Consider the following 27,628-nt stretch of genomic DNA (forward strand, 5'->3'; position numbering starts at 1 on the left):
CTCGGCCAAGGGGAATTCCCGTGAGTCAGGGCACGGCCGCCAGGGGGCGCGTGGGCACGAGGGGCGCCAACTGTCTTGGCCGGTGCCCCGGAGCGCGCGGTTCTCCGACTGGCCGCCAGAGGGCGCGCAGGCGGCCTTGAGTGAGGCTGCCGCTGGGAAACGCAGACGCGGGAGCGCGCGGGGCGGTCGGGTGGCGGCGCGCAAAGGCCCGGGCCGCGCGCGCAGCAGCTTCGCGCGGCTTTAATAGCGAGCCGAGCACCGGCCGTTCCTCCGCTCCGACTGCGGAGAACGGAGCCCGGCCTGCGCCTGGCCGGAGCCCTGAGCCTCGGGAACGGAGCGCGGGACCTCGCCTTGGCTTTGCCTTCCCCGGACTCTGGGGCTTTCCTTTCGCCCAGAAACCGCAGCGAGGACATTTTTTACCAAGAATCCGCGTGCCGAGGGGACTGGAGAACGGGACCCGGAGCGTGTTGGGTGGTGTTTACAGACTCGGGGTGGTTTCTGCGCGAGATGCCCAGAGATTCTGAGCCGGGCTCGCGGAAACGATGGGGCGCGACGGCAGGGTGCTGGGGACCGCGGACGGCAGTCGGGCGCCGCCGGACGGGGCCCCGAGGCCGCTGGAGCGGCCCCTGCACGGGCCCGGGAACCGCAGTGGAACAGAAAGCCGCTGCGCGACGGGGCGCAGAGGTAAGGAGAGGGACCGGCCGGTGCCGTGCGCTTTGCGCCCGGAGGAAGAAACCGGCGCGCGGGGGCGCGGGGGCTGGCGGCGGGGAGGGGCGCGCGGGGACGGGCTTCGCGGCAGACCCCGCTGTCCTGCCTTTGCGGAGGCATTTACTGCGGGCTCTCGGATGTGAACGCCCCCTGCCCACCGGCTTTTCAAGCCGCAGCGCGCCCGAGCGGCCGGCTGCTTTGGCCCGCAAGGTGCTTGAAGTTCCTTACGGTCCTCTAAGCGCAGACGCGAGTTTGCTCGTGGGCGGTCAGTGGCGTTGGGACACGGACACGGGTATGCTCGTGGGCGGGCGGCAAGGACATCGAAACCACCATTTCATCATGGAAAAAATCAGACACCTGTTTGCAATGAGCAGTTTTTCAGGCTTCTCTGGAGTTCAGGACGGAATTCTGGGGTGTGTGTGTGTGTGTGTAGCTGCCTCCTTTTAGAGGCCAGTTACTGAACTGAAACAGGTGCGAAGGATTTCTTAGAAGGAACAAATAATGTTCTCCTATGTAGCTGGTCCAAGGAAAACAGGGAAATACCTACCACAGTGAAAGTTCTTCCTCTATGGAAGATATGATGCTAAGTGCCTCGAAATGCATGCGTTCGTCTAATAGTCACAGTAACTAAATATGTTTTGAACCTGTTCGATTGATGGGAAAACTGAGGCTTAGAAACCTAAGTAGGTTGCTCAGCACCGCACCAATGTTCAAGCCGAATGGAACTGCAACAAAATTTCTTCCCGGTGAGTTACGGCTGGTGCCTTTTTGTGAGTTCTGGTTTCTGGACTCCTGCTCTAATTGCTAAGTCTGTTGTTACTCCTGAATGACGCACAGCTTTCTCTTGCTCTGGGTTTACATTGTGTGTTTGATATTTTCAGCATTATTTCTTTTAAGTGTTGAGAAAGAGAGTGCATGGTCCGTTTCCCACGTTCATTTTTGAAGGAAGTTGTCAGTGTTTATGCCCATAGTATTTTGGTTCACTTGAGAGTCACCTGCGCTTGTGATACTCGTAACATTAGAAAAATGGCCAAAGCATCCTATGAAGAAACCCCTGTCACATCCAGCTCGGCCAGAACAGGGCGTGTGTTATAAAGCTGCTGTAGTAAACCAGTGTCACAATGATGTCAGTTAAGGAGCTTACCTAATAAAGGCAGTCATTCCAGGAATCACATTGATGGATTGAATTCGTTACGTATTCCCCCCTAAGAAATTCACAAAAACTGAGCCGCAGACTTATATACAGAGTAGTATTACTAAGACATGATAAATTATCATTGCAGATAATTGAGGAAGTCATGATTTAAAATAAATACAATGAAATGCATTAATATGATTTGCTAGTACATCGATTACATGAAATCATCTATTAAAAATATAGGCTGCATAAGAGGGAAAAATCCTCCGAGAAAAGCTAACCCCCATTCTTTCCCAGATCCCGCAGAGTCCTTCTCCGCTTCAGAGCCACTAACTTCTCTCACTCCCGCTGCCATCTGCTTTAATGTGAGGCTGCCTGTTACCTCCACCAACTGTGGAGGCCCCAAGGCCCCTTGTTTTCCCATCTAGTGGGTCGTTTCGATCCACTCCCAGCATGAACGCACTGATGCTCTTGGAAGCACATTTATTGTCTTAAGGACACTCCTACCACCTTTCTCTCTGGTTGTTTTTCTAATGTATGGCCGTTCTGCCTCGGTTTCCCTTGTAGCTCTTCTCTCCCTTCCCATTCAATGTTTAAGGGCCTCACAATCAAGTTTATGCGTCTTTGTGACTCTACACTGCCTCCCCACATGGCCACCTATGTTCCTGGCTTACAAAGGACACAGACGGACCTCCACCCATTTCTCATTTCTTGTAACTGGCAAACTCAGTATCCAACTGCCAACGGACCTGGCACTTAGACGTCTACCAGTCACTTGTAGCCTCTGTCTGCTGCTTTCCATCGCATTCCCTGGCTTCCTTCACTGTAGCTGCTGGTGAGAGAATTCATTTGGTTTTCCTTCTTCTCAATATAGCATTTAACATAACTGATGTTATTACTTTTTTAAAAATCTATCTTTATTGATTTCAGAGAGAGGAAGGGAGAGGGATAGATAGAGAAACGTGGACGAGAGAGGCTGCCTCTTGCATGCCCCCTACTGGGGATAATTCCCGAGCATATGTCTGGGTCAGGAATCAAACCACTGACCCCTTGGTTTATGGGTAGACTCGCAACCACAGAGCCACACTTGCTGGGCTCAATAATTTTAATTCAAGCTGCTTTCACTCAGAGCAACATTTAATGTATCATATATTGCTTATATAAATGTTATGTATCCAATTATGTATTCAAATAAATGTATATAACACTTCAGAATAATATGAATGTATAGTTAAAATTTAAAATCATTCAAAACTGTTAAACATCATTGAAATCTTAAATTATTATTATTTTTTTGTTAACCCTCACTGGAAGATTTTTTTTCATTGGTTTTTAGGGAGAGTGGAAGGGAGGGAGGGAGCAGGAGAGAGAAAGAGACAGAGACAGAGACAGAGAGAAACATGGATTGGTTGCATTCAGCACCTCGCAGTCCCGCAACCTGAGGATGTGCCCTTGACAGGGAATGCGGCGTATGCTCTAACGACTGAGCCACACTATATGTTTTTTAAACATTAAATAAACATCAATGCAAAATTTCAGAATTTTTAACATTAAAGCATCCTTCTATTAGATTTTAAAAAATGCTTACATTTTAATATTAAAGAAATATCAATGTAAAAGTTTAATTTTTAAAATTTTTTACATTCAGACCATGAAAGCAGCATTTATGAAACTTCACCTTTACTTAAACTCCATTTTATTTATACCAAAACAAGAAGTTAATATAATTGTACTTTTTCTTGGCTTTTAAAGAAGCAAACACATTAGCATTTTCTTTTTTCTTTATTTCCTTATTTTTTTAGAGAGTGGGAGAGGGAGAGCTAGACACATCCCCTGCCTGCCCCGCACAGCCCCTGCCGGGCATGGAGCCCGCAGCCCCCCTGGGCCTTATGCGCCCTGACCCGCAGGAGCAGGGGCCTCGGGGCCTGCGGGGTGCGCAGCCGCTGAGCCACAGCCCCGGGGAAATGGCTTCTTTCCAAGTGAGAGCATCGCCCGGTTGGACGTTTTCTTGTGGCTCCGTGACAACATGGAATCATTTTTAGCCTCACGTTGCTGAAGCGTCGTCACGGAGCCCACCCGGAGCGTATTGTGAGAAACAGATTCGTGCTGCGTGCGAGCGCTTGAGGGTCTTTAGCCGTCGGATCTTCTCTCTTTCTCTGCTTAGAATTTTGTAGACGGAATGGGCTCTGCCAGCATCACCTCTGCGCCGCGCCTCTTCCTTCCCAGCCTCTCAGGGACTCCCAAGGGGAAGGTCATTGCATGTGTTTAGGATTTTGGCACTTTGTTGATCACGGATGTTTTGGCATTAATATTTAGATTTACTATTGCATGAAAGTATTGTTTATTGTGATTACTTAGCTGCGGTGCCTTGTTAACTGCTGTGCCTGAGGGAAGTACTCTACCCTGTTACTGACCCTGGGACAAGCTTTGTTTTATTCTCTGTATTTGGCTGATCATCACTGGATGATATTTTTTCCACTGATTTTTCCGGGGGGGAGGGAGAAAAGAGACATGAATTGGTTGCCTCCTGCCCTCGGCCCCCGGGGGCCAGGCTCCCACCTACCACCATGGGTGGGATCCCATGACCCTTAGGTGCCTGTACCCACGCTCTAACCACTGAGCCACCCGGACCGGGGCCCAGGGAAATAGCTTTGAATTAGTGTTTGGATCTTCAGTGGCTGAAAATCGAGGTATGTCCTGTTTCTTATCACCATCACCACCCAAAACTCTTTTTCGTTTGTTTGTTTTTGTTTTCTGCGCCTTCAAATAATATCACCAGGGGTAGCCTGAATCTGAGGATGAAACAGGGATTGTTCAGCTCCTTTCTCCCATTCACAGAAAGCAATGTTTTCTCAGGAAACTTTCCTCCGTGCTGGTTCTCTGCAATGTGTACTCTGAGACCTCTCTCATTAATGTGCCTGGCAGGGATCTAAGGGTGGAAACGGGGGCTCTGTTCCTTCACAGCCCTACGGACAACCCCTCTGCTCCAGTAGCCATTGGCTGGGGGAGCTCAAGAGGTACCCCAGAGTGTTAAAGAAGATGCAGCCAGAGCCCCGCTTGGCCTGGCTACGCTGGGCGGAATGGGCACCATTCAGGTTATTGTGTGTTATGTGAATCCGAGAGCCAACTCTCATTCCCTGTGTTCTGATTCTCAACCTGTAATTTGCAAATATTATTTTATGTAATCTTTACATTTCCTGTGTGATCACTAGGAAAGTTGTCTTAGTGTTTCAGAAGAGGAAATGAAAATGTAATGTTATTTCAGTTCAGGAGCCACAGACTGATTTTGTCAGAAAGTAAAGCTTTTGTATGAAAGAGTATGTAGGTCCACTAAGAAACCAGACAGCATGGCCTATTGCCTTAAGTATATGTTTCCCTGGGCATGTTAAATAGCAAAACAAAAATGTTCTCTGCCTGGCCTACGTGGGGGTGATAGGAAAATAAATAAAAATACTTTAGGCCCTGGAATCAAGTGGGCTGTTTGTCTTCATTAACAAGATGACAGGTAAACTCAGGAATTAAGGAAATATTTTGACTCTTGTGATGCTGAAATTCACTGACTTTGGTACATGTGGTCTAGCAAAGGGCTTATTTCACTGCCCCTTTCTGACTGATCCCTATGAAATGAAGGATTGATGCAAATCTTTAGACCAGGTGCTACTTAGGGAACAATTGGTTAAATGGCCTCCAAATTCTTTCAAAAAGTAAAGAATAAAAATTGCTTTACACGTTTTATCAAGATTCTAATCTGGGGGGGACCAAACACAAGCATGTCTTTCCCATAGCCTCATCCTGCTTCTTGCAGATTCCTTTCTCTCATGAATACGCGATGCCTGCAGATGGGGCCGTGACTCCCCTTGTCTGTGATTCTGCATGTGTGATTTGTCCTGTGAGCACAGGTAGCAGGTCTTCCTTCCTAGGAAGGGGTTGAGAGTAAGTGTACATGGCAATTTCACCTCTGTCATGTATGACTTGAGCTTGAAATATCTGGGCACAGTGTGAACTAGCGTGTCGTAGGTGCCAAATGAATGATGCCACGTGTCATAGTTCAGGCTGCTGTAGAAAAGTCCCATGGACCAGGAGGCTCATAAACAACAATTTACTTGTCCCAGGTCTGGGGGCTTGAAGGCTGAGAGCAGGGCTGCGGCTGGCTGAGTTGGGTGGAGAGCCCCCCTCAGGGCTGCGGCTGGCTGAGTTGGGTGGAGAGCCCCCCTCAGGGCTGCGGCTGGCTGAGTTGGGTGGAGAGCCCCCCTCAGGGCTGCGGCTGGCTGAGTTGGGTGGAGAGCCCCCCTCAGGGCTGCGGCTGGCTGAGTTGGGTGGAGAGCCCCCCTCAGGGCTGCGGCTGGCTGACTTCTCTTTTAACTTCACATGGTGGAGAGCAGAGGGGAAGCCAGCGGTGAGTCTCATAAAGGCATTAACCCCATGGTGGGGGCTCCACCTTCCTAACTTCGTCTAATCTGAGTTTCTTCCCAAAGACCCCTCCTCCTAATACGTCACTGCATGTACTAGACCATCGCTGCTTTTCCTGGGAAGCCCTACTTCTAGCACATTGATGTCCTTTTATAGACTCCTACCTCCCTGATTGCAAATTCTCTTCCCATTGGTCTTTCACCTCCAAATCTGTAGATTCGTTGACAAAAAGCATTTTGATTACATGATAAACAAAATGAAAGTGTCCACTGGCAATTATTTCTTAGAGCAGTGTGACTAAACTACAATGTTGACTACTTAACTGTAGTCAACAAACTTTAGTAAGAAATATACAATAACCATATTTACTATATCCCGGGTGATTCCCATGTATTGCTGAGTTAACTCTCACCATAAATGGATGAGATGCCTGGGAGACAAGACCCATGAGAGTTAAGCCTCTGCGCCACAGAGTGATTTGAATGATAAACATTTCAGTGACTCCTCTTAGAAAACTCTGAGCTAGTGGCTCTTGTGGATTAAAAGGAGTAAATACATATGTTACCAACGTACATGAATGTGGGCCATGATTGGAGACATAAGATGGCATTTGGGAATGGGTGAAACGTGAGGGATGGGGCAGAGCAGCAGCCTTGCCATCAGTGAAGAGAGTAGGGAATTTGGAAATTCAGACTTCAGCTGGACCTCTGACAATGACAGAGCAGCCGCCACTCTTCAGAGGTTAATGCTCCCTTGTCTGCGCCCCAGAAGCCAGACGGGGGCGCCTAAACTCGCCATAAAGATCAGTGGGTGGTACCAAACCAGTGGGACCTGCCTGGTGGCCCAGAGCCCTGGACTTGGACACAGGGCCCACAGGGAGAACCAGGTTTTCTCCTTCAGCTGGATCTGTTCCTGCTGAAGGACCTTTCCTTCCTCAGGATATTTTCGCCAGACCATTTTACAAAAGTGCCCATTCATTCAGGAGTTGATGTCATAAAATCAGAGCCTGCTGCTTACTATGTGTCCAGATTCAGGAATGGTTCTGGGGGGAAAGACAGGAATTCAGGGAAAGGGGAAATATATACAACCTGGACAGGATCCCATGAAATATTAGGAACCTACCGTGGAATGACTTGGGGGCATGGCTGAGACTTGAAAGAGCTGTGGACATAAGGAAAAATGTGTGTGTGTGTCTGTGTAGTATATAGTTGCATTCAATATTAATGGTTAATTTCTCCTACAATGTTAAAGTGGTGAAAAAAATATGTTCAAGTTTTAAAGTAAGTATTAAAATTCACATTAATTTGAAATATTTTATTTATGCCGAAACCAGACTGTTATGATTTCTTGGCCTTAAGGGAAGGAAACTCGTCAGTAATATTATCAAAATTACTCTCCACTTACCTCTTTCTCAACTGAAAGTATTGCTGTATTTGGCAATACCTTATGACCTAGTGAATGTCCCCTTACAACACCTTTTTCCCTTCATTTGTTTTAAGCCAGGATTTTCTCTTAGGCATTCAGCTACATGTATATAGACATGATTTTTCTTTGGAGAGTTGTACTGACTTTTTCTAAGTGTCATCTCATAGGGATAACTAGCATAAATATTTGTAACCTATTTGTAAGAAGTGGCATCTGGGTGAGCTCTCCAAACTGGCAAAAGAGGAGCCCGGGTGTGTCAAGTGACACGAGGAGCAGGGACTATGTAGGAGACTTAGTGAAATGTTTCAGTGGGAATAGACTCTTTCAAAACTAATGCTCAGGAAATAAAATTCAAGGACAAAGGATGCGTGACAATAATATGAGGTCCACATGTGCATAAAACTTTCACTTTTTTTTCTTTTTTCTTAATTTTATTTTTGTTTAAAATATTACAGATGTCCCTTTTTCTCCCCAATGACCCCTCCCCCCCCAGTCCCTCTCCACACCATTGTCCGTGTCCTTGGGTTGTGCATATATACGTATAAATCCTTTGGTTACTGTCTCCCCCTCCACCCACCCGCCCTCCTCCATCCCTCTGACATTCGTCAGTCTCATCTATGCTTCCATGTCATTGAATCTATTCTGTTCATCAGTTTATTAAGTTCTTTAGATTCCACGTATAAACAAGATCATGTGATGTCTGTCTTTCTCTGCCTGGCTTATTTCACTTAGCATAATTTTCTCCTGTTTTTTTTTAAAGTGTTTTCAGACACATTGACCAAGGTGACCATGGCAACAACTGCAGGAGGTTTGTGGGTCAGGTCCTCTGTCAAGGAGATTGAAACTTAGAGAATTTGACTTCTCCAAAAATATTATGTCATAGTTTTGCCCCCCAAATAATCATTGTTCCACTACATCCCTATGGTCACCTAGAGGGTCAGACTCAGGTCCCAGCTCTGTCCTTGTTTCTTTCACAAGGAAGAGCAAGGACCAGAGCATGGATTAGGAGGTAGGTGTCCCAGGCTCTGATTCCTTTGCTTTCCTGCTGTGAGTCTGTCCTTTGACAGCTCTCCTGAGAAGGACCTGCTCTAGGAGATGAGACCATCAGCAGCTCTGGAGCTGAGACCTTCTGGAAAAGAGAAATGAGATTATACCCGGGAGATCCCCAACTTGAAGAGCAGAATCTGACTTTTTCCAGCTCCCCTTTTCCCTGCTGCTTCTTCATGGCTGCTGAAAAGCCAATAAAGAGAGTTCACGGGCCGGTGCTCTAACGACTGAGCCCGTACAGGCCACAGCCGCAATCATTCTTTAACCAATACGCAATGCTGTGGAAAAGATGACACAGTCTGTAAACACAGTTTGATTCAACACACCTTGGTTTGTGGAGGATGACCACTGACCTCTACATCGCATTTTTCAGAGGCTTTCACACATACCCTTAAAGATCTTATTTCCTAAATTGTGTCTCAAAAGGCAATAGAGGGCGGGAGTTTCAGAGAAGAGACTTGCCCGAAGGCCACAGCTGGTAAGGAACAGGGTGAGATTTGAGCACAGAATAGATGGGGAGCCATTGTTTCCCCCCTCTTCACAGAGAGGAGGAAGGCGGGGCCGGGGGGTGGAAGAGCTGTGGTCTCCCCTCTCCCCCAGGCCTGGCTCAGCTCTGATGTGCTGCTGCTGTCCCCCCATGAAGGCCCAGCTGCCCAGGTGTCTGCACTGGGTGTTTAGATGCTACTCCAACTGGAAACCCTTGGGAGAGGAGGGCCTGGGGTTTGAACTGCCCGTGTGGTGCAGATCTGTGACCCGTGTTCTAGAGAAACAAGGATTAGTAGGAGGAGTGAAGCACAAGTGAGCATGGCAGAGACCCTATGAATTCGGAGCTTCAATAGAGGTGACTGTGGGCACCTGCTGTGTCCTTACAACACACAGCCACCTTGGGGGAGGGTCATGGTGTCCACTCAGATACCCGCAATTTCACATAATATGGACGTCTGGGGTGTTCTTAATTGTCCAACATTGTATATAAACCCTGTGGTGTTCCTCCTTGTATATAGGAAAGATCATTTTGACTAAAAGAAAACTTACTTTAAACCCTTAATCACTCATATGGTTTTCCAGAGGATGTTCCGGGGCGGGGGGGGGGCGCTTCATGTCAGGTTGAAATGACATAACTGAATTCACACACGGTCCCTGTGGCTATAGCTGTACTGGTTAGCAATCCACTAGGTGTAGCAATACTTTATCTTAGATCCTTGTGTTTGTTAATTGTATGTGTCAGTTGGATTGACCCATGAGGTTTGGGATAATTGGTCAAACGTTCTGAGTGTGCCTGGGATGGTGTTTTGGGGTGAGATTGACATTTAAGTAGCTGAACTGAGTAAAGCTACTGTGCTCTCTAATATGAGTAGCCCTCAAGTAACCAGTTGGATGCCTTCATAGAACAAAAAGGATGATCTCCCAATAAGAAGCTGAAAAAATGTATCATTTAGCTAAATTCATAGAGATGCCACTCAAGTTTTTGTCTCTCCCTTTTACTCTGTGCTCTTAAGTAGAAACCTTGAAGCTGAAACGACAACAGAGCCAGAGCGCCCGTGCGTGGGGCGGGCACTAAGGAGGCTGCAGGAGGGGATGGTATGAGGGGTGAATGCAGTCACTAAGCAGGACTGGGGACAGGGAGGGAGGAAGAGGAGCGGGTGCCAGCATCCGCCACCAAATGCCCTGTATCTTCCCGGCTTCTCCCTACACGACCCCTCTCGGATATTTCTGCCACTGCTCCTTGCTGATGGAATAGAACTCAGTACAACCCTGACATAAGTACTGAATGTCTTCCATGTTTTCCGGGACTCTTCTCAATTCCTTGGAATTTCCAGCTTTTGATAGGCACTTTCTGACTAGTGCTGTCCTAATGACTTTAAAGGACAAGCACTATTGCCTGGCTGGGGTGTCTCAGCGGTTGAGCATTGACCCATAAAGCAAGAGGTCAGCGGTTCAATTTTGGGTGAGGGCACATGCCCAGGTTGCGGGTTCGATCCCCAGTAGGGAGTGTGCAGGAGGCAGCCAATGGATGATGTTTCTCTCATTGATGTTTCTATCTCTCTATCCCTCTCCCTCCTCTCTCTCTACAAATAAAAATAAAAACCTACTTTTAAAATAAAGACAAGTCCTATTGTGAGAAGGCTTTCTATAGAGGAAAATATGCCCAGGTTGTGGGTTCGATCCCCACTAGGGAGTGTGCGGGAAGCAGCCAATGGATGATGTTTCTCTCATTGATGTTTCTATCTCTCTATCCCCCTCCCTTCCTGTGTCTCTAAATATAAAAAATTTTATATTTATAATAAAGACAAGTAGTATTCTGAGACAGATTTCTATAAAACAAAATGTGCATTTTGTTTTTCAGAATTAATGAACTCAAGATGCCTCTGATAAAAATTTAATAAATAAAGCAAAATGCAAAGTCAGTAACATAAAAATGTAAACTAATTTTGGAAATTATAGTACAGGGTAAGGCAGATATTGATCATAAGAATATATCACTATGAGTACATTGAAAAAATAAATTAATAATAAATAAATACATAAATGAATAAACAACAATAAATAAATAACATTAGTGCAGACACCTCTTAGGAACTGATATCCCAGGAACTGAATTTTCGAACGTTTTCTTGCTTAATCTGACAAGACATTTGTTGAATAAAGTTCAATCCATTCTCTGATTAAAGCAGAAATCAGAGCCTTTGACATGACCCAACACTCATGTGCAAAGGTGATCTGGCCCTTTTGTCACCGAGGATCATTTCCAGGAGGAGGCAGGTCTCGGTCCTTGTCGCTCAGCCTTTCCTGCAGGGTCCTTGCTGAAGAGAAGGCCCTCATGACTTCCACTCTGACCACTTCCCAGGCGCAGTCGCTGTGTCCCTTCCCTTTGAGGTAGAGCCGGATGCCCTGGAAGTACCTCTTCAAGGCCCGCGCAGGGCCCCGCGTCGCCAGGGCCGAGCCCTCCTCGGCCGTCCCCTGCCCCAGGCAGGCGTGCAGGTCCCCCAGCTGCCGGTGGAGCCCCGCGCCCAGCTGGCCCAGGAGGGTCGTGTTCCAGGCGGCAGGGGGGGGCGCTGTGAGCAAGAGGTTGAAGACCTGCTGGAGCAGCTCGTGGAGGACAGTGGCGGCCTGGGCCCCCTGCACCTCACGGCCCTCCACCGTTTGCCTGGGGAATCGGAAGTCTTTTCTGTCCTTGAGACACAAGAAAGGGGACATTGTGCTCATTTGGCTCAGAAGCACTAAGTTGTCCCCGCTGAGCAGGACGTGGTGCTGAGGCAGGTGACAGCCCAGAGACCCCCCGGGGCCACAGCTGAGCAGCAGCAGGGCCGAGAGGAGAGAGAGCAGGAGGGCCATGGGCGAGCGAGGGCGCTGCTGGCCTGCTGAGCTGGGCGCCTGCTGAACAGTCTGGGACCTCAGGTCCTCCAGTGACCTTCTTTCTAAGCATGGCCTTTAAATAGGAAGCATGTTTTCCCTTTCTAGACTCTTCTTTCTGTTTTCCCTTCCTTTTTTTTACTTTCATTTGAGTTCTCCTTGTGGTCTAAGAGGATGTCATCACTCTACACTATTGGTTTTGCCGTTGTAATTTTCACACTAGATTTCAGATGTGTCCATCCAAGAGGATACATATCGGTCAAATGAGAAAATTCTTAGTCCTAAAAGCAGAAGTGTATGTAGGTGTGTAAATACTCCCACATGTGAACATTCTCATGTATATACTTTATTACATATATTGCTCTTCTCTATTAGCAACAAGATGTGGCCTTGAGCCCAGCTGGGTTGTCTGAGTGGTTGAGTGTCCACTTATAAAGCAGCAGGTCCTCGTTCAGTTCTTGGTATGGCACATGCCCTGGCTGTGGGCTCCGTCCCAGCAAGGGGCCTGCAGGAGGCAGCAGATCAAGGATCCTCTTATCATTGAAGTTTCTCTCTGTCTCTCACTCCCCTTCTTCTCTCTGAAATCAATAAAAGAATATAATAGAGGCAGTTGGCTTGAATGTGGGCAACATTTGTGGCCTCCTTCCTTTACATATGGAGCCAGGCTCCCTCAGCCCTGGGTGTGTATTTTGTCAGGAACTTATCGGACCATGTATGGTAAATAAGCTCCTTAGAACCAAGGACTGGGTTTTGTTTACTGTTTCATTCACAGCAGAGGCTGAGATTTGAAGTGAACCAGTGTCTGGGATGTTTCTGTTCCCTCTGGCTCTCATTCATGCAGGTCTATGTGTTTATGTGTCAGGGGGCCACTAGGTCAGGACTTCTATCCACAGTGCCACTTCTTTCCAGCGTTTTGTAACTGGTCCTTCAGGTTCCTCAGACTGTGCCAGTCTCCACAGCAGGAATCTTCTTTCTCGGTTGGTGATGCCCTTGGGGAGACTCTAATACCAAGATAAGTTTTCCCAGCACCACCTCATTCACAAGTTTGATACGAGCTCTAGTAACCGTTTTCCTCTCAAATCACAGAGTGTTCTCAACGCAAACACTCCTGGACTCACTCCCGGAGGGCAGGCTGACCCCATTGTGAGGTCTTTATGCTTCCCTGGAAGTGGAGAGGCTTGTGTCTTTGCTGGCAAAACAGTCTGTCAGGCTCCAAGCCCTGTTCCCTGAAGTGTTTGTGTGAAGGACCCTGGTTCTCAATGGTGGCCTCCTGTCTCGGAGCCATTACCCAGGTAGCAGGAAATCTATAGACCTAAACGCTGTGAACAAAAGTTTATTTTGTCTTTGTAGGTAGAGGAATTAGTGATCCAATTGCATGTATTTTAACTTTAGAAGGCCAATCATTTTTATTTGCCCAGTACAGGTATCATTGTTCAATTCTTCAGTTAAATTATTGAAAACATGCTCAAAGTTTGTCAGCTGAGCACAGGACATTCAGTGCCGTCCCTCAATGGAAAATTGTAGAACAGAAAGTGGTGAACTCCAGCTGTTCATCGAGTCTGTGAGTTTCCTGGGGCTTCTCTGTTGGTCCATCTCTGCCCCATGCTCAGAGTGGAGGGCAGTGAGGCCCAGGCTGCTAGGTCAGGGAGAAAGAGCCTCCTTTCCCCTCCTGACTCGCTCTGTTTCATTTTAATTTCAGTGACAGCATAGTTCCTCAGAGAGGTCTTCTGGTTGTGGTCTGTCTTGCTCCTCTGGCATTACTTCCTCCTTCATCCTGAGGCTCATACGAAAGGACGGAAAAGAAAGGCAGAGGCGCTTCACTGTTTTTCTCTAAGTTTTCAAGATTTCAGATTTTTCAGTTCAACTTTCCCAGGAAGCAAAACTGGCAGTTGTTTGTGGGGGGAAATAAAACAAATATAATCCTGGATGTCACAGAAATGAAAGAGGGAAGGGACCTTTGTGCTGACAAAATGACCAAGTGTAAGTTGGCAAAATTCACTGTGGCCCACTTGAGGCCCCGGTGCCATGGCAGAGGGAAGGACGGAGGCCAGTGCTGAGCCCCCAAAGGCAGGAACTGGCTGTCTGGGCCAGAGGCTCCAAGAGGCCCCCTGGTCAGTGACCAGCCCCTCATTTCCCTTTCATTTAATCCTCATGGCACCAGTTCTGAGGACAGAAGGGAAGAGTCCCAGCCACCAACTCTCGAGGCACTGGCAACCCCGACCCTCAAGGTGGATATTAACCCTGGCCTGAGGGCTTCATCTAGTTGATAAATCCCCTCAGGCAATGAAAAGATTTCCTTGAGGAATCCAGAATTAAGAGAAAGAGAGTTGGATGATCCTAAAATGAACGGTTCTTAATCTAAATAATAAGGATGGAGCTATGTTATTTCTTTCTTTATTCATTTTAAATTTATCTTTACTGTTGAAAGTGTTACAGTAGTCCGACTTTTTCCCTCACTGCACCCCTCCACCCAGCATCCTGCCCCCCCAGGCCTTCCCCGCAGTGTTGTGTGTGTCCATGGCTTATGCGTATATGCATCGAAGTTCTTTTCTTAATCTGTCTCCCCTCCACTCCCTCAGCCAGCCTTTCCTCAGAAATTCATCAGACTGCTCCATGGTTCTATGTCTCTCTATCTATTCTGTTTTTCAGTTTATTTTGTTCATTAGATTCCACATATGAGTGAGTTCATGTGATACTTGTCTTTCTGTGCTTGGCTTATTTCACGTAGCATGAGAGTCTGCAGTTCCATCCATGCTGTCCCAAAGGGTAAGAGATCCTTCTGTGCCACAGCTTCTTTATCCACTCACCTACTGATGGGCACTTGGGCTGTTTCCAGATCTTATCTGTTGTAAACTGTGCTGCTATGAACATAGGGGTGCATAAAAATGTAAAAAGCTTCTGCAGAGCGAAAGAAACCATCAACAAAAGGAAAAGGGAGCCCACTGTATGGGAGAACATGTTTGCCAGTGATAGATCTGATAAGGGGTGAGTTTCCAAAATGTATCAGGAGCTGAAATATCTTCACAAAAAGGAGACAAACAATCCAATTAAAAAATGAGCCAAGCACCTAAATAGATGATGCTTCTCCAAAGTGGACATACAGATAGCCAAGAGGCATGTGGAAAAATGTTCAGAGTCACTAATCCTCAGAGAGATGCAATTTAAAACAACAATGAGATGTCACCTGGCACCTGTCATAATGACGATCATCCACAATTCTTCAAGTGACAAGTGCTGGCCAGGATGTGGAGAAAAGGGAACTTTAGCACCCTGCTGGTGGAGTGCAGACTGGAGCAGCCACTGGAAAGCCGCTGGTGCCTGTCCAGGCTCTAACTGTCTCCCTTCTTCCCTGGTCTCAGCTGCTGCTGACTTTCAGCCTCTGTCTGCTCCTCCACGTGCTCTGTCTTGTTTTTGAGCCAGAGTGAGTCCCGCAGGGGTGCAGCTCCCGCCTGTTGGATTCGGAGGTGGAGCTGCCTAAAGGGGCAGGGTGAGCTCCTGGGTTCTTCCCGTTCAAGTGTGGACCCCGCTCCCTGTCTTTACTGAGTCTGTGTGAGGCGCTGGGCATCAGGGGGTCTTCACAGCTGCAGCCCAGGGATCAGCTGGCAGGGAGGGTGGAGGAGCGGCCACCTTCACACTCTGGCCCTGGACACTGGAAATGTGCTGCTGCTTCTGGTAGCAGGGAGTTAGACAGGAGCGGCTAGGGCGGGTCCTGCCCTGGGGCCCGCACAGGGTCCCCGCCAACCTGGCTTTCAGATGCCCCTCTATGGGCGGCCCAGCAGCCTGCCCACTGCCTGTGGGCATGCTCAGAGTCAGAGAGTTCCTGGCCCACAAGCTCAGAGGAAGCTGGCATGGCCTCAGTGCCACTAATTATAATAAAATTGGCACTGTGATTTTGACAACCCCCTCTCCCCCCCCCCGGTGCTTAACCCTTTCCTGTTAGTCAATCATCTGAGATGCCAAAGAAAGTGTCCTCCCAGAAAATCCCTCATTTAACCCCTATAACCCAGGAGTTGCAGTCACTGTCTCACTGGTTGACCTGCTCCTTACCTGGAGTGTATTGTCAATAAATTCTTACTTTTTTTTACGCTTTGTCTCTCGATTGAAATCTTTCCCTCAAGGGGACAAGAACAAGGTCTCCTCATCTCTTGGGGAACACTTCAAGCGGGTGCTACACCGATTTCCCTCACAGCCCAAATCTGGGCACCAGCTCTACCTTCTCTCGCCTGAGATAGGTCAGGCTCCAGTGCAGGACCTGTGTGAGGCCTGCAGTTGGCTCAGGGCTCACTGTCACTCGCCCAGCCCTCCCGCCTTGCTGCTGGATCTCCCAACAACTTCCAATATTTAAGAACTCTGAATATGAATCCATGTATGGCTACAGAGATTTTCAGGGCAAGGTGGCAGAACGGAACACAACTTTAAATTTTTTCACCCGGGAAGTATCATGAAAAAAAGCCAACAACCCACCAACCCGAAACCACAAAGTTTCAGTGTAAAAACAACAGCCAGAAACCAAAGAATGGAAGGAATCATAACATTGGAAAGCTGTTGGGCAATCCCAAAGGCAGAGCCATGTGAATCCAGAATAGTCCTTTTACTGCTGCTCCTGCGTCGTCCCCACAAGTACTAGGGGAAGGAGCAAATGCAAGGCACACAAATCCTGTGCCATGTCAACCAGAGCCCTTTAAGCCATCACCTGGGAAGAAGCAATGTAAAGATGGGGCCTGCACCCCGAGGCAGAGCTTTGAGAGAGCTGCCTGAGCAACTCACAGGCACTTCTCAGTTGGGGCCAGACAGATACTCCTCAGGCTCTCAGTTCCCAGCAGTTCTATTCTCTGAAAGTCCTTTAGGGTGTCATCTCTCCTACCACTCAGTCAAGGTGGAAGGCATGCAAGCGGAGTCATTACCCAAAGTGACAGTAAGAATTTTCTCCTCATTCTAAGGTCAAACAACATCTAAATAGGGGAATGAATTTGCAAAGCTGCCAACTTACTTTTGAGAAAGAGCTAATGGACCTTCAAACGGGAGGTCTTTCCGGATTCCCCTTGCTTCCCCACACCCACAAAGGCCACTTGGGAACCTGCAAGTGGCCTACAGGACTGTAAAGGAAATGAGGATGTTGAGGGCTCTGCGAGCTGCGCAGCCTGCAAGCAAGAAACACATTGTTAGCTGGGCCAGGTACAGAGAATGTGGCTACCGAGACTCACCAGGGCAGGGCAGGGCAGGGCAGGGCAGGAATCCCTGGTGCCTAGTAAGGGTAAACTGGGAAAACAAGAACCTTGTCCCCAGGGTAATCTCTCCCGCCTAGCATATTGCTGGTCACTCAGTTTAAGACCCCCCTGAGCATTCTTCCCGAAAGATAACATCTAGGCCTCAGTTGCATTTCAGGCCAGGCCCATATGAAGAGCAAAACCTCAGGAGTAGATACACTGACTAAGACCCCCGCCCTGACAGGGACCAGTCAGTGGAGAACGGACCCTGCAAGAGCACACCTGGAAAGTTGATGAATATATTGTATTGAGATGCTTCCCTGAGGCCTCCAGTAACATGCCTGTGCCTGCAAGAAAGAGAAATATGCTCAGGACAAAGGACCCAGCTCTTTTCCCCCCCAGCGCCATCTCCATCCCTCTGAGGGGACCCCAGGAGACATGCAACTAAGGGAGCAATGGGTAGTGGCAGCTACTCTCAGCCTTACCCCCAGAACCTGTTGCCCAAGGTCCCCGAACCTGCCTGTCTCCAAGGCCCACTTCTCTCTTGTTTCGCTGTCCCAGGTATGTTTTTGCTGACATCATGGACCCAATAGCCTTTGGCTCAGGGCGGTGTAGCCCTTCCCTTTGGATATCCCACCCCCCCACCCCTTTCCCTCAATAAATCGAATTTTTCGTTTTCTACCGTCTGACATAGCCGGTTAGGTGCCCACCCGGCAACACGGACCATAAACCTTCCGCGCAGTCCAGTTGGTTAGAATGCCGATCCCACACCCCAAGGTTGTGGGTTTGAACCCCAGTCAGGACACACACAGGGCTCAACCAATGAATGCATAAATCAGTGGAACAACAGTTGATATTTCTCTCTCTTTCCCCTTTCCTCTCTGTAAAATCAATAAGTAATAATTTCTTTTAAAAAAAGAAAAGAGAAACATTCTGACTGCTTGTCTCCCTGCAGCAGCACACTGCCCCAAGAGTGGATGCCCCGCCTGAAGCGGGGCGTCATTTCCTTCTCTAAGACACAAAAGCTAAGGAAGTGGGCTTAGTCAAGTCCTGGGGCCAGTTCTTTCCAGGACAGGGCCTCTTTGCTGCTTGAAGAAGTAGGTGGAAGGCACCAGACTTCTTTGCCTGGAACAGAAAGAAGCCTGCCCTCTGCAGCCTGGGTGGATGTCTTTGCTGCGTTGGCCAATAGGTGGCTGTGTTCCTGTGTAAATGTGTTAATGGTTCAAAATCAAATGGACCTGCTTTCAGTTCCTCACAGCCATGGCGACAGCAGTGTAGCAGGGACATTCCTCGGTTCAGAAAGCGCTCATCAGCAGAAAACACAGCCTCTTAGGAGTTTCTGCAAAACCTAGAACTGCCCCTCAGCTTCGCTCTCAAGTGCCGCTTTCTCCCCTTGAAGGGAAATCGGTGGCTGGAGACCACAAAGGACCAGGGAGCAGCGCACCCGGGGCGCAGGTGGAGGAGGCGGCGGGGGGTCAGCGGGCTGGGCGCCTCCACCCGGCGGCCAGGAAACAGTTGGGACATGGAATGGGAAGAGTGGGGTGCAGAGGAGCAGGGGGCAGGGGCCAGGCGTCCTGTAGCTGCTCTGCCAGAGAATCAGGGAGCCCCCCTTCCCAACAACACACAGACCCCACTCATCCTCAGTGTGAAGACTGAGTCTCCGTCAGCCTGTGCACAGCCCTCCCCAGAAGGTCCTTTCTTGTCTTTTGTTTTGGATCTTCCCCTGAGAATATATGTGTTTGGATTGGAGAGAGAGAGAGAGGAGGGGGGGAGGAGAGGGTGATGTGAGGGAGAAGCAGGGATGTGTTGCCCCCTGTCCCATCCCAGCTGACCCTGCAGCCTGGGTGCGGTCCTTGATCAAGAATCTAACCCGCAGCATTTGCTGTACAGATGACGCTCCCACCAACGCAGCCACCGGGCTGGGGCCGGGAATCTTGAACACTTTTCATTCAGTTTCCCGTTGCTTAAACGTCTTTCACATTACCCCGCGGTGAGTGCTGTGTGCAAAATGAAAATTAGCCCCCTGGTCGTTGGGGTTCAGCGGGGAGAGCGTGAGCCCACGCACCGAAGGGCCTGGGCTTTGACTGCAGGTCGGGGCGCATCCACGGGTTGCGGGGTGGGTTTTTGCTTGGGGGAGGCAGCCAGTCCATGTGTCGCTCTCACAACAATGTTTCTCTCTCTCTTTCTCCCATTCTCTTGCCCCTTCCCTTCCTCCCGCCCACTCTCTCTAAAAATAGGGGAACGTCATTTCATATGTTTAAAATTTTATATTTTGTTCATCATTGATACTTGTCTGCTGATTTTCATTTCTTAGTATGGCATGAGAGCGACTTTTGTCTTCATTAGGTAGGTGTGATGCTATCTTCAATTCAGTGTGAGTGGCCCAGGAGTTAGCTTTTGAATTAGTGTTTTGATCTTCGACAGGTATAAACCTAGTTATGTCTCATTTCTTATCATCATCACCACCCAACTCTTTTTTGGTGTGTGTAACCATTTTCCTGTTCTTTACCACTTTTTTATGTCATCATTGCCTTCAAATAATATCCCCAGAGATATTCTGAATGTGAGGAAAGAGGGATTGTTTAGCTCCTTTCTGCCATTCACAAAACAGCAGCGTTTTGTCAGGAAACTTTCCTCCTTGTTGGTTCTCTGCAAAGTGTAGTCTAAGATTTCTCTCAATGACGTGGCAGGCAGGGATCTAAGGGTTGAAACTGGGACTCTGTTCCTACACAGTCCTACAGACAGTCCCCCTCCTAGAGTTGCCATTGGCCGGGGAAGCTCAACAGGCTCACCCCAGAGTGTTAAAGAAGGTGCAGTCAGAGCCCCGCTGGGCCCGACTACGGCAGGTGGAATGGGCACCATTCAGATTATTGCATGTTAGGTAAATCCGAGAGCCAACTCTCATTCCCTGTGTTCTGATTCTCAACTTGTAATTTGCAGTTATCATTTTATGTAATCTGTACATTTCCTGTGTGATCACTAGGAAAGCTGTCTCCATTGTTTTGAAGAGGAAATGAAAGTGTAATGTTATTTCAATTCAGGAGCCACAGACCGATTTTGTCAGAAAGTGAAGCTTTTATATGAGAGAGTATGTAGGTGTACTAAGAAAGCAGAAAGTATGTCCTACTGCCTTAAGAATATCTTTTGCTGGGCATGTTAAGTTGCAAAACAAAAACGTTCTCTGCCTGGCCTACACAGGGGTGATAGGAAAATAAATAAAATAGTTTCGGACCAGGAAAAAAAAGCGGGCTGTTTCTCTTCATTAATAAGATGACAGGAAAAGTCAGGAATTAAGGAAAAATATTTTGACTCTTGTGATGCTGAAATTTGCTAAAATTCACTGCCTTTGGTACATGAAGTCTAGCAAAGGGCTTATTTCACTGCCCCTTTCTGACTGATCACTGTGAAAGGATGGATTGATGCAAATCTTTAGTTCAGGTGCTGCTTAGGGAACAATTGGTTAAGTGGCCTCTAAATTCTTTCAAAAACTAAAGAATAAAAATTGCTTTACACGTTTTATCAGGATTCTAATCTGGGGGGAACCAAACACAAGCATGTCTTTCCCATAGCCTCATCCTGCTTCTTGCAGATTCCTTTCTCTCATGAATACGCGATGCCTGCAGATGGGGCCGTGACTCACCGTGTCTGTGATTCTGCATGTGTGATTTGTCCTGTGAGCACAGGTAGCAGGTCTTCCTTCCTAGGAAGGGGTTGAGAGTTAGTGTACATGGCAATTTCACCTCTGTCATGTATGACTCGAACTTGAAATATCTGGGCACAGTGTGAACTAGCGTGTCGTAGGTGCCAAATGAATGATGCCACGTGTCTTAGAAGTATAATACACAGATACTGCAAGTATCCCCAGCAAACAGCACAAGGAATATGCATTCACTGAATGTACGTGAACCTAATAGCCATGTAGAACCCAAAACCATAAACAAGCAAAAATGGTTTGCCCGGGACCTAGCAGCCTCCCTGGGGTTGCCTTCTAGTCACCACCTCAACCAGCTCTCCTGGCTCCTCTCTGCGGAGTGCCCTCTGTGGTGATTGTTTCCACCAGGCACACTGACATGCTCTGTGTGTGTATTTACTGCTTCAACCCTGACAAAAGTCCTATGAAAAAATACTATAATTGTCCCCACAGCGAAGAGGAGGAAAGCCAGGAGCACAAGTGTGTACATTATTTGTCAAGGTCCCCCTGCTGTTCAGTAGAGTTGGTGCCAAGCCCCAGCTCTGGGTGCAGAATCACATTCTTCTGTTGTTGTTAATCACCCCCTGATTAACAATGGATATTTTTCCATTGACTTTTTTAGAGAGAGTGGAAAGGAGGAAAGAGGGAGGGAGGGAGGGAGGGAGACAAAGAGAGGAGAGAAATTCCATGTGAGAGGAACATGATTTGTTGCTTCCCCACCTGGGATTGAACTTGAGGGCCAGGTACCTGCCCTTTCCTCACAGTGGAACTCGGGATGCAGGGGACCCCGCGCTATCCTCTGAGCCGAACAGGCCACAGCCTCAGTCATTCTTTAACCAATACGCAATGCTGTGGAGAAGATGACAGTCGGAAAACACAGTTTGATTCACGACACCTTGGTTTGTGGAGGATGACCACTGACCTCTACATCACATTTTTCAGAGGCTTTCACACATACCCTTAAAGATCTTATTTCCTAAATTGTGTCTCAAAAGGCAATAGAGGGCGGGAGTTTCAGAGAAGAGACTTGCCCGAAGGCCACAGCTGGTAAGGAACAGGGTGAGATTTGAGCACAGAATAGATGGGGAGCCATTGTTTCCCCCCTCTTCACAGAGAGGAGGAAGGCGGGGCCGGGGGGTGGAAGAGCTGTGGTCTTCCCTCCCCGTCAGGCCTGGCTCAGCTCTGATGTGCTGCTGCTGTCCCCCCATGAAGGCCCAGCTGCCCAGGTGTCTGCACTGGGTGTTTAGATGCTACTCCAACTGGAAACCCTTGGGAGAGGAGGGCCTGGGGTTTGAACTGCCCGTGTGGTGCAGATCTGTGACCCGTGTTCTAGAGAAACAAGAATTAGTAGGAGGAGTGAAGCGGAAGTGAGCATGGCAGAGACCCTATGAATTCGGGGCTTCAATAGAGGTGACTGTGGGCACCTGCTGTGTCCTTACAACTCACAGCCACCTTGGGGGAGGGTCATGGTGTCCACTCAGATACCCGCAATTTCACATAATATGGACGTCTGGGATGTTCTTAATTGTCCAACATTGTATATAAACCCTGTGGTGTTCCTCCTTGTATATAGGAAAGATCATTTTGACTAAAAGAAAACTTACTTTAAACCCTTAATCACTCATATGGTTTTCCAGAGGATGTTCCGGGGTGGGGGGGGGCGCTTCATGTCAGGTTGAAATGACATAACTCAATTCACACACGGTCCCTGTGGCTATAGCTGTACTGGTTAGCAATCCACTAGGTGTAGCAATACTTTATCTTAGATGCTTGTGTTTGTTAATTGTATGTGTCAGTTGGATTGACCCATGAGGTTCGGGATAATTGGTCAAACGTTCTGAGTGTGCCTGGGATGGTGTTTTGGGGTGAGATTGACATTTAAGTAGCTGAACTGAGTAAAGCTACTGTGCTCTCTAATATGAGTAGCCCTCAAGTAACCAGTTGGATGCCTTCATAGAACAAAAAGGATGATCTCCCAATAAGAAGCTGAAAAAATGTATCATTTAGCTAAATTCATAGAGATGCCACTCAAGTTTTTGTCTCTCCCTTTTACTTTGTGCTCTTAAGTAGAAACCTTGAAGCTGAAACGACAACAGAGCCAGAGCACCCGTGCGTGGGGCGGGCACTAAGGAGGGTGCAGGAGGGGATGGTATGAGGGGTGAATGCAGTCACGAAGCAGGACTGGGGACAGGGAGGGAGGAAGAGGAGCGGGTGCCAGCATCCGCCACCAAATGCCCTGTATCTTCCCTGCTTCTCCCTACACGACCTGTCTCGGATATTTCTGCCACTGCTCCTTGCTGATGGAATAGAACTCAGTACAACCCTGACATAAGTACTGAATGTCTTCCATGTTTTCCGGGACTCTTCTCAATTCCTTGGAATTTCCAGCTTTTGATAGGCACTTTCTGACTAGTGCTGTTCTATGAACTTTAAAGGACAAGCACTATTGCCGGGCTGGGGTGTCTCAGCGGTTGAGCATTGACCCATAAAGCAAGAGGTCAGCGGTTCAATTTTGGGTGAGGGCACATGCCCAGGTTGCGGGTTCGATCCCCAGTAGGGAGCGTGCAGGAGGCAGCCAATGGATGATGTTTCTCTCATTGATGTTTCTATCTCTCTATCCCTCTCCCTCCTCTCTCTCTACAAATAAAAATAAAAACCTACTTTTAAAATAAAGACAAGTCCTATTGTGAGAAGGCTTTCTATAGAGGAAAATATGCCCAGGTTGTGGGTTCGATCCCCACTAGGGAGTGTGCGGGAAGCAGCCAATGGATGATGTTTCTCTCATTGATGTTTCTATCTCTCTATCCCCCTCCCTTCCTGTGTCTCTAAATATAAAAAATTTTATATTTATAATAAAGACAAGTAGTATTCTGAGACAGATTTCTATAAAACAAAATGTGCATTTTGTTTTTCAGAATTAATGAACTCAAGATGCCTCTGATAAAAATTTAATAAATAAAGCAAAATGCAAAGTCAGTAACATAAAAATGTAAACTAATTTTGGAAATTATAGTACAGGGTAAGGCAGATATTGATCATAAGAATATATCACTATGAGTACATTGAAAAAATAAATTAATAATAAATAAATACATAAATGAATAAACAACAATAAATAAATAACATTAGTGCAGACACCTCTTAGGAACTGATATCCCAGGAACTGAATTTTCGAACGTTTTCTTGCTTAATCTGACAAGACATTTGTTGAATAAAGTTCAATCCATTCTCTGATTAAAGCAGAAATCAGAGCCTTTGACATGACCCAACACTCATGTGCAAAGGTGATCTGGCCCTTTTGTCACCGAGGATCATTTCCAGGAGGAGGCAGGTCTCGGTCCTTGTCGCTCAGCCTTTCCTGCAGGGTCCTTGCTGAAGAGAAGGCCCTCATGACTTCCACTCTGACCACTTCCCAGGCGCAGTCGCTGTGTCCCTTCCCTTTGAGGTAGAGCCGGATGCCCTGGAAGTAGCTCTTCAAGGCCCGCGCAGGGCCCCGCGTCGCCAGGGCCGAGCCCTCCTCGGCCGTCCCCTGCCCCAGGCAGGCGTGCAGGTCCCCCAGCTGCCGGTGGAGCCCCGCGCCCAGCTGGCCCAGGAGGGTCGTGTTCCAGGCGGCAGGGGGGGGCGCTGTGAGCAAGAGGTTGAAGACCTGCTGGAGCAGCTCGTGGAGGACAGTGGCGGCCTGGGCCCCCTGCACCTCACGGCCCTCCACCGTTTGCCTGGGGAATCGGAAGTCTTTTCTGTCCTTGAGACACAAGAAAGGGGACATTGTGCTCATTTGGCTCAGAAGCACCAAGTTGTCCCCGCTGAGCAGGACGTGGTGCTGAGGCAGGTGACAACCCAGAGACCCCCCGGGGCCACAGCTGAGCAGCAGCAGGGCCGAGAGGAGAGAGAGCAGGAGGGCCATGGGCGAGCGAGGGCGCTGCTGGCCTGCTGAGCTGGGCGCCTGCTGAACAGTCTGGGACCTCAGGTCCTCCAGTGACCTTCTTTCTAAGCATGGCCTTTAAATAGGAAGCATGTTTTCCCTTTCTAGACTCTTCTTTCTGTTTTCCCTTCCTTTTTTTACTTTCATTTGAGTTCTCCTTGTGGTCTAGGAGGATGTCATCACTCTACACTATCGGTTTTGCCGTTGTAATTTTCACACTAGATTTCAGATGTGTCCATCCAAGAGGATACATATCGGTCAAATGAGAAAATTCTTAGTCCTAAAAGCAGAAGTGTATGTAGGTGTGTAAATACTCCCACACGTGAACATTCTCATGTATATACTTTATTACATATATTGCTCTTCTCTATTAGCAACAAGATGTGGCCTTGAGCCCAGCTGGGTTGTCTGAGTGGTTGAGTGTCCACTTATAAAGCAGCAGGTCCTCCTTCAGTTCTTGGTATGGCACATGCCCTGGCTGTGGGCTCCGTCCCAGCAAGGGGCCTGCAGGAGGCAGCAGATCAAGGATTCTCTTATCATTGAAGTTTCTCTCTGTCTCTCACTCCCCTTCTTCTCTCTGAAATCAATAAAAGAATATAATAGAGGCAGTTGGCTTGAATGTGGGCAACATTTGTGGCCTCCTTCCTTTACATATGGAGCCAGGCTCCCTCAGCCCTGGGTGTGTATTTTGTCAGGAACTTATCGGACCATGTATGGTAAATAAGCTCCTTAGAACCAAGGACTGGGTTTTGTTTACTGTTTTATTCACAGCACAGGCTGAGATTTGAAGTGAACCAGTGTCTGGGATGTTTCTGTTCCCTCTGGATCTCATTCATGCAGGTCTATGTGTTTATGTGTCAGGGGGCCACTAGGTCAGGACTTCTATCCACAGTGCCACTTCTTTCCAGCGTTTTGTAACTGGTCCTTCAGGTTCCTCAGACTGTGCCAGTCTCCACAGCAGGAATCTTCTTTCTTGGCTGGTGATGCCCTTGGGGAGATTCTAATATCAAGATAGGTTTTCCCAGCACCACCTCATTCACAAGTTTGATACGAGCTCTAGTAACCGTTTTCCTCTCAAATCACAGAGTGTCCTCAACGCAAACACTCCTGGACTCACTCCCGGAGGGCAGGCTGACCCCATTGTGAGGTCTTTATGCTTCCCTCGAAGTGGAGAGGCTTGTGTCTTTGCTGCAAAACAGTCTGTCAGGCTCCTAGCCCTGCTCCCTGAAGTGTTTGTGTGAAGGACCCTGGTTCTCAGTGGTGGCCTCCTGCTCTCGGAGCCATTACCCAGGTAGCAGGAAATCTATAGACCTAAACGCTGTGAGCAAAAGTTTATTTTGTCTTTGTAGGTAGAGGAATTAGTGATCCAATTGCATGTATTTTAACTTTAGAAGGCCAATCATTTTTATTTGCCCAGTACAGGTATCATTGTTCAATTCTTCAGTTAAATTATTGAAAACATGCTCAAAGTTTGTCAGCTGAGCACAGGACATTCAGTGCCGTCCCTCAATGGAAAATTGTAGAACAGAAAGTGGTGAACTCCAGCTGTTCATCGAGTCTGTGAGTTTCCTGGGGCTTCTCTGTTGGTCCATCTCTGCCCCATGCTCAGAGTGGAGGGCAGTGAGGCCCAGGCTGCTAGGTCAGGGAGAAAGAGCCTCCTTTCCTCTCCTGACTCGCTCTGTTTCATTTTAATTTCAGTGACAGCATAGTTCCTCAGAGAGGTCTTCTGGTTGTGGTCTGTCTTGCTCCTCTGGCATTACTTCCTCCTTCATCCTGAGGCTCATACGAAGGGACGGAAAAGAAAGGCAGAGGCGCTTCACTGTTTTTCTCTAAGTTTTCAAGATTTCAGATTTTTCAGTTCAACTTTCCCAGGAAGCAAAACTGGCAGTTGTTTGTGGGGGGAAATAAAACAAATATAATCCTGGATGTCACAGAAGTGAAAGAAGGGAAGGGACCTGTGTGCTGGCAAAATGACCAAGTGTAAGTTGGCAAAATTCTCATTAGCCCACTTGAGGCCCCGGTGCCATGGCAGAGGGAAGGACGGAGGCCAGTGCTGAGCCCCCAAAGGCAAGAACCGGCTGTCTGGGCCAGAGGCTCCAAGAGGCCCCCTGGTCAGTGACCAGCCCCTCATTTCCCTTTCATTTCATCCTCATGGCACCAGTTCTGAGGACAGAAGGGAAGAGTCCCAGCCACCAACTCTCGAGGCACTGGCAACCCCAACCCTCAAGGTGGATATTAACCCTGGCCTGAGGGCTTCATCTAGTTGATAAATCCCCTCAGGCAATGAAAAGATTTCCTTGAGGAATCCAGAATTAAGAGAAAGAGAGTTGGATGATCCTAAAATGTACTGTTCTTAATCTAAATAATAAGGATGGAGCTATGTTATTATCTCTTTATTCATTTTAAATTTATCCTTATTGTTGAAAGTGTTGCAGTAGTCCCGCTTTTTCCCTCACTGCACCCCTCCACCCAGCATCCTGCTCCCCCAGGCCTTCCCCGCTAGTTGTGTGTGTCCATGGCTTATGCATATATGCATCGAAGTTCTTTTCTTAATCTGTCTCCCCTCCACTCCCTCAGCCAGCCTTTCCTCAGAAATTCATCAAACTGCTCCATGGTTCTATGTCTCTGTATCTATTTTGTTCTTCAGTTTATTTTGTTCATTAGATTCCACATATGAGTGAGTTCATGTGATACTTGTCTTTCTCTGCCTGGCGTATTTCACGTAG

General features: G+C 48.0%; 2 protein-coding genes across 2 annotated transcripts; both read right to left on the bottom strand.

Annotated features, from left to right (window-relative positions):
* Positions 1-11,461: 11,461 nt before the first annotated feature.
* On the bottom strand, positions 11,462-12,064 carry LOC148091782 (interferon omega-1-like). Its single transcript, XM_087823122.1, has one exon. It carries the CDS (start codon positions 12,062-12,064, stop codon positions 11,462-11,464), a length of 603 nt encoding a protein of 200 aa, XP_087679248.1.
* A 12,217-nt stretch (positions 12,065-24,281) lies between these two features.
* LOC107541199 (interferon omega-1-like) lies at positions 24,282-24,884 on the bottom strand. The gene has a single exon (XM_087823123.1). The coding sequence runs from the start codon at positions 24,882-24,884 to the stop codon at positions 24,282-24,284; it is 603 nt and encodes a 200-aa protein (XP_087679249.1).
* Positions 24,885-27,628: the final 2,744 nt, after the last annotated feature.

Source organism: Miniopterus natalensis, chromosome 12, assembly GCF_054644295.1.
Source record: "Miniopterus natalensis isolate mMinNat1 chromosome 12, mMinNat1.hap1, whole genome shotgun sequence".
Lineage (NCBI taxonomy): Eukaryota > Metazoa > Chordata > Mammalia > Chiroptera > Miniopteridae > Miniopterus > Miniopterus natalensis.